This window comes from Protomyctophum parallelum (genome assembly GCF_964188405.1).
Source record: "Protomyctophum parallelum genome assembly, chromosome: 5".
Lineage (NCBI taxonomy): Eukaryota > Metazoa > Chordata > Actinopteri > Myctophiformes > Myctophidae > Protomyctophum > Protomyctophum parallelum.
In genome coordinates, this window is record NC_139702.1 from 22417920 (window position 1) to 22431309 (window position 13390).

General features: G+C 38.3%; 1 protein-coding gene across 1 annotated transcript in view; it reads right to left on the minus strand.

Annotated features, from left to right (window-relative positions):
* The window catches only part of LOC310858262 (uncharacterized protein), a gene marked incomplete at its 3' end in the record, with an annotated part of 65917 nt that overhangs the window by 45162 nt on the left and 7365 nt on the right, over positions 1-13390 (minus strand). Inside the window, exon 17 of the mRNA XM_083764368.1 lies at positions 6718-6929. Coding sequence (XP_083620494.1) covers positions 6718-6929 — 212 coding nt within the window. The remainder of the gene's footprint in view (positions 1-6717; positions 6930-13390) is intronic.

Below are 13390 nucleotides of genomic sequence, written 5' to 3' on the forward strand. Positions count from 1 at the left end.
AAAACATGTAACAACCACTGCTAATAATAACATGTGAACATCATATACGGAATGTAACAACATTACTCAGATATATAGAGTAGAAGATCTCACCTGGTGGAATTTGATGAAGCAAAGTCAGCTTGTTGTATGTGACGGATGACGCCACACTCGGTGGAAGAGTAAACATGGCCAAGTCCAGTCTGGTGAAACTGAAACCCAACAAGTCAGGGTTAACAGACGGAGGGACAAAAAAATAATGATTTAAATTATGTCTACTTGGTCTTCAAAAAACAAAATATACGAATAGATAACTTACATTATTTTGTACGACAAGCAGGAGATTTGTCCCTGGAAAGATGACGAAAAGAGTTTGTGATTTTAAACCAAATGTGCACAGTTAAAGTTTATAATACTATTATTACTTCATGGTTTTTACCGTTCCAGAGAACATAACAAGGTGGGACACAAACTCAGCCAATCCTCTCTCCTTTGGAGATGCAGTCAAGTAGTCAAACAATGCGTGGATTACGGCGTCTTTCTCAGGCAGATTCAACACCACAAGTTCTGCACTCTGCGTTGGAGTCAGGAGCCCTACAACCTCCAGCTAGATGGAAACAAAGTCAAGAAAACTTGATCACCACCACTAAACATTATTTTATATTTAAAAAGTAAATATCTCTTGGAGCTAATAATTCATTGTTGATGTACTGTAGCAACTTTAAAGTCTTACAGGGGAGAAGCCTGGGTAGAGATTCACGAAATCTCTGACAGACACAAGGACTGAGAATGGACCAAAGTTGTTCTGCAACCAGTAAACACTGCTGTTGGACACACAGCCTTGATCTGGAGGGGACGGATCAGAATGAAACATTAAGACATTCAAAATCAAAAGTAAGATGTCTTGAAATATCAATTACTAAATTCTAGGTGTCGATGGAATTTCCAGTAAAAGTACTACATTCAAATGGAATCTGAAATAGACCAAAACTGGATTAAAAAAAAGATTGTAGTACCTGACTGTGGTCGGGACAGGAAAGGAAGGATTAGTTCCTTCAGGACCAAATGCTGCTGCTGGTATGTCATGTTGTCAAACTGATGGCTAAACTCCTGCAATCTGTGAATCAAATACAAAACAGAATGAGAATTTGCTTTTCAATTCAACTTCATAGATGACTTATTACTGTCGAGAAATAACAGCATTTGAAATAATTGCGAGTTTGACCTAAGTTTTTCAACAACACAGGTAAGGGATATTAAATGTGAAATACATGCATATACTGTAGTGTTGATAGAATTACAATAGCTGTAAAAGTTCAGTGAAAGGGTAGCGTAAAATGTATGAACATGTCTCCAGCTCAACACTTACATTTGCTGGTATGTGTCACAGCTGAAGTTCCTGCTGCTGAGACAATATAGAAACCCTGCTGATGCAGATGGCAGGAACGCTCTCAAACGTCCAGAGAACCACTTCCCGATGAAATCACTGTCCCTCAACTGTTCATCAGTCAGCATCGACACTCTCATCTCTCCAATCACATCCAGAACAGCAGACGCTGATGGACCAGTCATGGTCATGGACTAGGAGAAAGATTACGCAGGTAAATATTTAATTTAAACATGCATTACATGTGAGCAGATGTCCTGGCTCTATTGTAGAGATATTTTATTTGAAATTGTGTTGGACTGTTTCACTTTTGTGGACATAAATTCTAGCTACTGAGATTTTTTTCTTCTTGTTTTGCATTGGTGAATTTTCTAATTACGAAACATAAACTAATTATTTGTAGATCTGAGGTCTGCTAATTGATGCAATCTATCTTTATCTATCTTCATTTGCCTTTTAGTTGACTTAGTTTCGGTGATTGGCAATTCTATGTTCGCCATAAGACTTAGCAGTTGAATTTCAGTTTATTTTAGTGTCTGGCTAGATCTAGTTTTTGTACCATGTTGGCAAGAAGATCCAGAGCTGCATCCAACACCCCAGAGGCCTTAGAGAGGAACAGCTTCCAGACTCGTCTGGAACCAGTGGAGTTACACTTCATCACTGCTGCCAGATCCTGTGCTGTCAACATGGACACCTGGATGGAGATAATGGACAGAACGAAATACAGAAAAATTAGGAAATGTTTAAAAAGTGAAGACGTTTGGTGAGGTTAGGTGGCTACGTATAGAACAACTAGACCTGGGCCTAACTCCCCTGAAAATCTTACCTTTTTTGGGTACGAAGAAGAACCTCTCTTTGCTTACTAAAAATCCTATTATCTTGAGCGCTTTTGAAGCATGGCAGGAATCTCATAAATTATTGGGGATAGATACAAGACCCCATTATGGGAAAACCCTAATATTCCTTACCCCATAGCTGATGGTGTATTGCAGATATGGGTTAATAATGGAATCAGGACTGTGGGTGATTTATACAGCAACAATGTAGTATCAAACTTTCAACAATTATCAGCCAAGTTTAATTTACGTAACCATGACCTCTTTAAATATCTTCAAATTAGACATTGGATTCAAGCAAAATCTATAGATTTCCCGAATATTCCGGAAAAATCCCCCCTGGAGGATCACATGTTTTGTACTCTTATCACCTCAACTAAAGGATTAACTTCCTCCATATATGGTATTCTAAACAATAATTTACCAATTTACAATACATTGAACATTAAACATAAATGGGAGACAGACTTGGGATGCACCTATGATGATGTGGATTGGGAGATAATTTTAGAGAGAGCTCAGAGGGTTCTGGTTTCCACCAAACATAGACAGATGCAATTTAACATTTTTCACAGAACTTACTTTACTCCGCTCAGGTTACACAAGATTGATAGAAGCATTTCCCCTATGTGCCAAAGATGTAAGATAACAGAAGGCTGCCTATTACATAATTATGTTATGGAACTGCCCACTTTTAATTGATTATTGGAAGTTCATCTTGTCTACTGTCTCTGATATCATAGAGGTTGAAATACCACATGATCCAAGAATTTGGTTACTGGGTGACGTTACATTGATCAACACAAATTTCAACAAAGCATACTTTGTGTTACTCGCCAGTACAGCTGCGAAGAAAATCATCTTGGTTAATTGGAAATCTGAAAAATCACCTTCACAGAGACACTGGCTGAATGAGCTTTCATCATACTATACCCCTGAAAAGATACTGTACAATATAAGAAGAAGGCCTGCTACTTTTGAAAAAATATGGGGCAGGTTCTTTGAGGTTCTACCTTCAATATCTCCTCTGGGTTGATTTAGTTTGAGTTTTTATTTATATTGTTATTTTCATGTATTTATCCGAGTTGTTGCTGTCAAGAGGTGTTGTGTAGAATACAGAGTAATGAGAGCTGTGTAGTTTTCCTTTCTGGGGTTGGGGTGGGGGGTGGGTGGGGGGGGGTTGTTTTTACTGTTTTTTTTCTTTTCTTTTTTGAGTTTGTCTTGTCTTGTTTAAAAAAAAAAAAAAATCATGATTCTGTAACTCATTGTGGTAAATATCTGCATTATCAATAAATAAATCTTTAAAAAAAAGTCGAGAAAAAGTTCTGTTGTTTTAAATATGAAAGACTTTAGTGGCTTACTGAAGCACAAGCGTATTCTTCAATGCCATGGCCACAAAAATCTCCGCTCATCTGTCCATTGTTGAGGAGGAGCTGTAGTGCATTGCTTTGGTAGAAGAATGGAAAAGAAAATCAAACATTTATTACATTACAACAAAATTATTATTATTATCTTTTTTTTTTTAAAGGAAACAAAAAAGATATCGGAATCTTTGATCTGGGAAATTCACCTGTTAACTCCAATACAAATGTCGGTTTCTGTGAAAACATGAGAGTAAATGAATTAATGATGATGATTAAAAAAATCACAATATATGTTTGATGAAAATTAATTAAAAACACTTTAAACTTACCATTTACTCGAGTAACGTTGCACTAGGGAAAAAAGGGGGAAATGGTTGTGAATTTGCTGACAGTCAATATGCCTACTCTAGTTAGGGTTTAAAAGCCTGAATACAATTTCAAGTACTTACCACTTGAGTACCACTGTATATGATGCAACCTAAGGAAAGACAAGTTTTATATGTATTTAAACACACCATGGGACAACAGAACAACCATTGCTAATAATATGTAAACGTCAACAATAGCAGTGAAACATCACTTTAAGTCATGTAGATGGAAGATCTCACCTGGTGGAACATAATGAAGTAAAGTTAGCCTGTTGTATGTGATGTTTGATGCTACGCTCGGAGGAAGAGTAGGCATGGCCTGGTCCAGTCTGGTGAAACTGAGACCCAACAAGTCATGGTTATTATCAGCCAATAATAATGAATGAAATTATTTCTACCTGATCTTCACAAACCATGATATACAATACATGAATATAAACTTACATTATGTTGAATGACGAGCAGGAAATGTTTTCCTTAAAATATATTTAAAAAAAATAGGTGGTCAATTCAAAACAAAGATTTACAGTTACTGTTTCTATTTATATAAATTCATAGTTTTTACCTTCTGAGAGAACATAACAAGATGGGACACAAACTCAGCCATCTCATTTGGAGATGCAGACAGGTAGTCAAACACTGCGTTGATGACAACGTCTTTCTCAGCGAGAGGCAACACCACAAGTTCTGCACTCTGCTTTGGAGACAGGAGCCTTACAGCCTCCACCTGGACAGAAATTACATGAAGAAAAACATTATCACCACCATCTGATGTTTATTTGATGGTAATAAAGCAAAGGAAAAGAAACTAATAGGTCTTGGTTCGAATAATTCATCAGTAATTGATAAACTTAGCTTACAGGGGAGAAGCTCGGGTTGAGATGCAGGAATTCTCTGACAGACACAAGGACTGAGAATGGACCAAAGTTGTTCTGCAACCAGTAAACACTGCTGTTGGACACACAGCCTTGGTCTGGAGGGGACGGATCAGAATGAAACATTAACGCTTTCAAAAAGAAAGATATAGAAAGTCGATACATTTTCTAATAGAATGTGAAATAGAACCAGACTGAGATAGAGTAGCTAGCAACTCTGTAGTCTGTACTCTGTAGCCAATCTGAGTGAGAACCCATCGTCAAAAAGGAAAAACAGCGCCCTCTTTTCCTTCGAATTTGACGAGGTCAACAGTCTGTTTCGAGAGACAGAGACTAGTCAGTACCTGAATGTGGTTGGGACAGGAAAGGCCGGATTAGTTCCATCAGGACCAAATGCTGCTGATGTGAGGTCATGCTGTCAAACTGATGGCTAAACTCCTGCAATCTGTGAATCAAATACAAAAGAAATAATTGTTTTCAATCAATTCAACTTTATTATACAGTACTTATTCTAGGGGGAAATAAAATCACACTTGTGTGAAGTGTATTTATATCAGCCACATGTCGTCATTTAGTGCCCTAAACAAACATTAAAGTCCCTAGACATGGCTGGAAAACAATTTTCATCACTTGTGCTCTAGTCTAAACAGCCTCAGGGGCGGTGGTGGCTCAGGGGTAGAGTGGCCGGATGGCAACCGCAAGGTTACCAGTTCGAACCCAGGCTCCCCCAGAGACAGCGTCGAAGTGTCCTTTAGCAAGACTCTGAACCCCTAATTGCTCCTGATGCGCTGGTTGGTGCCCTGCATGGTTTCCTCCTCCATCGGTGTATGAATGTGTGCGTGAATGGGTGAATGAAATGCACAATCTAGGTAAAACGCCTCAGATAAAGGCGCTATATAAATGTACCATTTACCAAACAAACATTAAAAATCCCCTAGACTTGGCTGCCATATGACATAATCTTCAAAAGCCATGCATTGGACGGGATAGTGCCCCTCAAAAACAACATTGTGGGAGATCAACCCTTTGAACAAAATATAATATTATTATTACTAGTCCTTACCCGTTGTGAGATATTTGCCCCCCCTTTGTGGCCGTGAAGGGTACTGCGCCCGGGTGTGTTTGTAATTGACTAATAAATAAATTAATAATCATTAATGTGTCAAATCGAAAAAAGGGCTTCGTTACGCCCCCCATATTCATATGGTCAATGCCTGTGTGAAAAGTGGGAGTGATTGGTGCAGGCAGTAAGGAGTTACGGCACTGTTTCTGACAGACACACACACACACACGGACACACACACACTCTTGAGGGGCATCTAAAGCTTGTATTGATAGCTGTAGTGAAACTGGCAGGAGCGAGACATGGGGCATGCAGCAAAGGACCTCGGGTCGGATTGAAACCCGGGCTTTAATGGTATGCCCCTTTCCCTTTGAAAGGGTATGTAAGGGATAATAACTGGCTAGGTGCATGGTCATTGTCGGGAGATAATTCACCGACATGGAGTTAATCACCCTGAAGGTGAATTATATCCCGACAATGACCACCTAGCCAGATATTATCCTGCTTATTACATGGCTACCTAACATAAATTAATAAATTGATCCCAAACAGGAAGTGAGTTGATCAATTAGAATCCATTTTCGGATACTGCTAGTCTATTTCTAGCTTGAATGTTTACAAAAACATTTGTGTGTCACAGTGTGTGTGTTTGTTTACATGGCTGTCCTGTTGGAGGTAGCAGTAAATCAAGCAGGGCTTGATTAGGCAGCGGTCTGTTATAGAGCGGAGCGTTCTGTTATCAAGAAATAACACACAGCTGAATTCAGCGATTGACCAATCAGAATCAAGCATTCCACCAAGCGATGTAATAAAAGTATGTAAAAGGTCTCCAGGTCAACACTTACACTTGCTGGTATGTGTCACAGCTGAGGTTCCTGCTGCTGAGGCATTGTAGAAACCTTCCTGATGCAGATGGCAGGAACCCTCTCAAACGCCCAGAGAACCACTTCCTGATGACATCCCTGTCCCTCAACTGGTCATCAGTCAGCATCGACACTCTTAGCTCTCCAATCACATCCAGAACCACAGACGCTGATGGACCAGTCATGGTCATGGACTAGGGGAAAGACATATGGATCAATAGTATTCTATTTAAATATGATTATGAATGACAATATATGGAATAATGGAATAATACAATTTCTGGCTCTGTAATAGATTCATGAAAATATCTGCCAATTCATTAAAAAAAAGGGTATTTACAACATTTTAACAATAAAATGTACATGTAACTGTTTGTAGGTCTGCAGTATATGCTTTATGAAGCATTTTTGTTACCTAACTTCATCTGCCATTTTCATTCATTTCAGTGATTCGTATGACACTTAATTTGAGTTTATTTACAGTGTCTGGTTAGAACTTTTTTTTTTCAATTGACTTTTTATTGAATTTTAATCAGACAAACATGAAAACGAAACGACTGACAATATACATACAATACACACAAGGGGGGAAATCTGCCTCTCTTCTCTATTGATGATCATAAATACATAAGTACCTCAAACAGGTGCATCTGCTTCTACAGGTTAAACAAATGAAATTAAACAAAATCAGGTCTCATTGTCGAGATATGAGCAATCCATCTAAACCAGTTATCTGTGAAGACTTCAACCTGGCCTCTAAAGCTGAATGTAATTGATCTCTCCATAATAAATATACCATAGATTAAATCAATCCATTCATTTATAGTTGGTATAACATTTGTAAGCCACTTTTTTGTTAAGGCTTTTTTGGATGCCACCAGCAATACCCTCATTAGATACTGATCCTGCTTTGCAAAGTGAAGTCCTCCCAGATCTGCAAGATACATGGTTTTATAAATTTATTTTTAAATCAAAAGGAATGTCAACACCAAAAACTGCTTCCAGGACACTGTGGACACTTCTCCAAAATGGAACCACAGAAGGGCAACTCCAGAATACATGAAAATGGTTCGCCAATGTTTCCCCACAGAGTCTCCAACAGTCCGACTGATGTGTGTAATGTCTTTTCTGAGCTGGAGTGCAAAAGAAACGACTCACATTTTTCCAGCTGAATTCTCTCCATGTGGGGGAACTACTCATTTTCCACTGATGTTCACATATTCTTTCCCATTCTTCTGTTGATATAGTAAGGTTGCCCTCTGTTTCCCATCTTACTTTAATATTCAGAGTATTATCTCCTTTCATGTTTTGCAGAACTACATATAAGTTTGAAACTATCTTTTGATAAGTAGAGTCTGCATATGCATTTTGGAAAATCTTAATGATCTCTCTCTTGTTATATCTTCTCTTCTTATTAGTTTTCTATTTATAAAGTCTCTGATTTGTAGGTACCTAAAAAGGTCCCAATTCTGTAAATTAAATTCGTCTTTCAGGTCCTGGAAGCTCATCACATTACCCTGTTTTAAAAGAGTACAATATGCAGAGAGGCCATTCCCAATCCAACCCAGAAATAGGGATAGAAGGAATAAAGGTAGACAGAGGAGCCAGGGGGGTGCAGTAGCCTACTTAGTTTAGACAGTTTTTGGTTTAGACTAGTCATTGGTTAGAGTAGACCATTGACTAGTCTAAACTAAGTATGCACCCTAAGCCAGGGGCCTCAGTCATTCAGTGTTGTTGATATCTCAAGTTAATCTATTGTTGTTTTGAGTTGTGATAACTGGATTTGTACTCTATGAGTTATATACTGTTCAGAGATGAAGTGCACATATATGGCACACTGGGCTATGCTTCAGACTGGTGTGCTCCTGCTGACATTGGGAGAAGTTCGAATCCTGTGAGATGTTGACAATTATTTATTTATTCAGTCATCCGTTGATGCGTTTATTTTGACGCTTTAAATGGCCAGAATATTGTGTGTGAAACTGAAACATTAGCACCATTCGCTTTGATGACCAAGTCACGTCAGTGTAATGTGGCTTTTGGGCATATTTAGGTCATGTTATAAATAAATTGTTACTTTAACCTATCATGCATCATACTTAGTATTTCTATGTGGCCTGTATAACATTAATTACCATAAGGTGAACTTATATAGGTGATGATGGTAAGATGGTGATGTTAAAAACAAATCTGTAGGCTTATTAAACAGTTTTGGAAATCGGTGTGAATCTGAATGAGATTTCAAGTTGATCTAGTTCCCAGTTCGTTTTGAGTTGTGATGGCTGCTTTTATAACCTATGATTTGATTACGATTACAAATTGTCATGGCTAGAATGGCTCACTGTAGTAGGCATATGCTCCATGACTGGGGAACTTTATGCCGACAAACGGAGGACCAAGTTCGAACCCCGTCAGAAAAAAACGTTCATTTATTTACGGTATGTATTTATTCTTTCATCGATGCGTTTATATTGACGCATTACATGGGCTGCATAGTTAATGTATGTGACACATATGTTTACTCATAGTTGCATTTATAAACCGAATTGTTGTACATAGACAGTCACAGGAAGAATGCGAGTGTCTTCCTGTTTCTCAACAACAATCACAACAACAAAATACAGGGCTAAAGGGTGTGCAACCACAACGCAATGTGAGTGTCCTTCCGTCTCCCCGACGCTTCTTATTCCAAACGAGAATCAGATCGGTATGTTTTGATAAGTTGGCATTGACGAGGACAGCTACGCAGTGTATGGTCCGTGTAGGACCACAATGGAACATCAGCCGTTACTAGGACGACGGAGACGCGATTTCAAGTTGATCTGCTTTCACGTTAATCTTACAGGCTTCTTTGTTCACTGGATTTTACCTAAATCTATGCTCTCTGTGGTGTTAGTGCCAGTCATCAAAGACAAAGTAGGCAAGCTGAGCAGCTCAGACAACTATAGGCCCATAGCCCTGGCCAGCGTCTTGTCCAAAGTTTTGGAAACAGTTATTCTTAGTAGACTTGAGAAATACATTGTGTCTACAGATAACCAATTTGGATTTAAACGTAAGCATGGCACAGACATGTGTATTTTTGCACTTAAAGAAATTTTAGATAAATATAATGGACACAATTCCACTATGTTTATGTGTTTTATTGATGCATCGAGAGCTTTTGATCGCATTAATCATGAGAAACTTTTTTATAAATTATCGCAAAGAGGGGTCCGTAACTTCCTAGTCAGAATCCTAGTCTTCTGGTATGCTCACCAGACGAGGGTTAAATGGGGGAGGTCAACCTCTGCTCCTTTTGAGGTAAACAATGGCGTCAGGCAGGGCGGGATTTTATCCCCTTTTCTCTTCAATGTCTATATGGATGATTTATCCACGGAATTAAATGCTTGTGGTACAGGGTGTAGGGTTGGAAACCTGCTAATTAATCACCTCATGTACGCTGATGATTTGGTCATCTTTAGTCCTTATGGTGCTGGCCTTCAACAGCTGCTGAGTGCATGCTCACAATACGGTGCTGACTTTGATATCAAATATAATGCAAAAAAGAGCAAGATCATGATTGTCCGTAGCAGGGAAGACAGACATTTAACCTGTCCTGACTTTTATCTCTCTGGCTCTATCCTTAGTGTCTGCAGTGAGATTAAATATCTGGGCCACATCATCTCGGATGACCTCTCTGATGACAAGGATATATTTAGACAGCGTCGGATGCTGTATGCACAAGGAAACATGCTGTGTAGAACATTTAGCATGTGCTCAGTACCAGTGAAGACCTCACTTTTTAAATCCTTCTGTACACCCCTGTACACCGCCCACCTGTGGTGCCGCAACAAGCAGGCCAGTATAAGACGATTGACAGTGGCATACAATGACTGTATGAGGCTGCTTCTGAGAGCTCCAAGAAGCTCCAGTGCAAGCCAAATGTTTGTCAGTGTTGGGGTTCCCACCTGCTCTGCTGTGCTACGAAATCTTATGTACAAATTCATGTGTAGGGTATCTGAGTCAGTAAATTACATCATTAATGTCATCACTAACACAATACGTAGTTCTGTCAGGTTCTCCTCCAGACTATGGAACCATTGGCGAACTTGTCTGTATGTTCGAAACTGAATATGATTGAACTCTTTTTATTGTATATTTCAATTCTTTATTATTCTTTTTATCTATTGTGTTGTTGTACTGTACTGTGATATGGATTCCCCTGAGTCTGCAATAAAGAATCAATCAATCAATCATCCAATCAATGGTCGGATTTGAGCTGCTCTATAATAATCTCTCAAACATGGAAGGGCCAATCCCCCTCTTTCCTTTGATAGTTGTAATGTCTTGAGCCTCACTCTAGGTTTTTTCCCTGCCCAAATAAATCTGGATATAACTTTATCCCACTCAGAGAAGAACTGTTATAGTTTTGAGATAGGGACTGATAAAAACAAATATAGAAGTCTTGGCAATACATTCATTTTTACAGATTCTATGTGTGAACTCAGATTTAAATATGGAATTAAATTCCATCTATCAATATCAGCCATTATATCCCTCCTGAGAGGGTCGTAATTTAACTCCTCTAGTTTGGACAAATCTGTCGGTAATGTAATACCTAGATATTTCACAGATTGTTTGTCCCACCGAATTTTGTACCTAGAGCGAAGACCATGAGGGGGATTGTAATACATGTTGAGAGCTTGTGTTTAACTTTTTTGTTCATTTATTTTATAGCCTGAGTATGATCCATATTCTTCCAACACAGACATCAGTGCGGGCAAGGACTCTGTTGGGCTTGACAGATACACAAGAATATCATCTGCGAAAAGGGCCAATTTTTGTTCACCTGCTGGCATTAGTATACCCTCAATTGAATCATTCTGTCTGATCCATTGTGCCAGAGGTTCAATAAAAATCGCGAACAATATTGGAGAAATTGGGCACCCGTGTCTAGACGACCGTTCCAACAAAAAGGAGTCCGAAAGCTCGCCATTGATCTTCAGTCTAGCTGATGGTCTACTGTAAAGGGATTCCACTGTCTTAATAAACACTTGATCAAATCCAAATTTTTCCATAACTAAATAAAAACTTATGTCGCACAGAATCAAACGCTTTAAAAGCGTCAACACTTATCAACATAGCTGGCATCTTATTCTGATTTATATGGTCAATAACATGAATAGATCTTCTAATATTATCATGTGTTTGATGCGAGGAGACAAAACCTGTCTGGTCAAAAATGGCAGACATCTGGTATAATATTTTCAAGTCTTCTAGACAAAATTGATGTGAACAGTTTGTAATCCAGATTCAGTACACTAATTGGTCTATAATTTCCACAATCCAGTCTGTCTTTATCACCTTTAGGTATGACCGAAATAATCGCTTCATTCCAAGATATTGGAATCTCATTTTTTGTCAAAACCCAGTTGAAGGTTTTTTGTAAAATAGGTGTCTAAACATCCTTTAGGGCCTTTATACCATTCAGATGTGAATCCATCCGTTCCCGGAGATTTATTAGCTTTCAACCTGCGAGAGAATCTCTTCTTGCGATATCAATGCCTTTAAACCTTTATTTTGATCAGCTGTGAGAGTTGGTAAATTTTACGAGTTGAGTAGTGCATGCATCTGCTCATCATTTCCCACAGGTGGCTGAGAGTAAAGGTTTTTATAATAATCTGTAAAACATTTTTTTATTTCCTCTAGTCCATGATGTATAACTTTGGTGTTGGGATCTGTTATTTTATATATTGTATTATCTGCTTGTTGTTTCCTATGCCAACAGTTTTGTGTATTTGCTACCTCCCTCATATTTTTTAGTATACATAATTTTCTTCTGGATTTCTTGGTTAAATAATTGGTCAATCTGATTCCTTTTGGTCGCTAATTCCACTTTAATTCTAAGATCAATTGAGTCTTTATGTCTAGTTTCAAGGTTTTTCAATTCCATTTGTAATATATTAAGTCTTTCTGTTCTGCATTTTTTGAGAAAAGATGCTAATGCTATCACCTTACCCCTCATCACTGCTTTACATGCATCCCAGACCATGGGCGGAGACACCCCACCATTATCATTAAGCTCCAGATAATCAGTTATGTCCTTTGAGAATTGTTGTTCATTCAATATACTAGGGTTAAATCTCCAGAGTGTGTTCCTTTTTCTATTATATGTAGATAGAGAAAGGTGCAGCTGGGCTATGATCAGATTGTTCCAATATGACATTTTTGCACCTTATTTATATCCGTTCCAAATAATAAATAATAATCTAATCTACTGTAATTTGAATGTGGGGCTGAAAAGTGGGTATAGTCTCTAAGCGATGGATTCACATCTCCAGACATGAACCAGTCCTAATTCTGAGATTATTGAATTTATCTTCTTTGTTATTCTATTAGATTGAGCTGGTCTCCGTCCTGAGGAGTCGTGGGGTCCCAGCGTTGTATTCAGATCTCCCGCACATACAAGGACCCCCTGCGCCTCTGTTGCTATCTTGTCAAATATTTGCATATAAAAAGCTAAATCTGAATTTGGGGGGATATATATATTGTAAAAGGTAAACATATTTCCATCAATTTTTCCTTTAATCATTATAAATCTACCTTCTCTATCCTTAATAGTTGAAATATGATCATACATAATTTTCCCAGAAATTAGTATAGCTACACCTCTAGT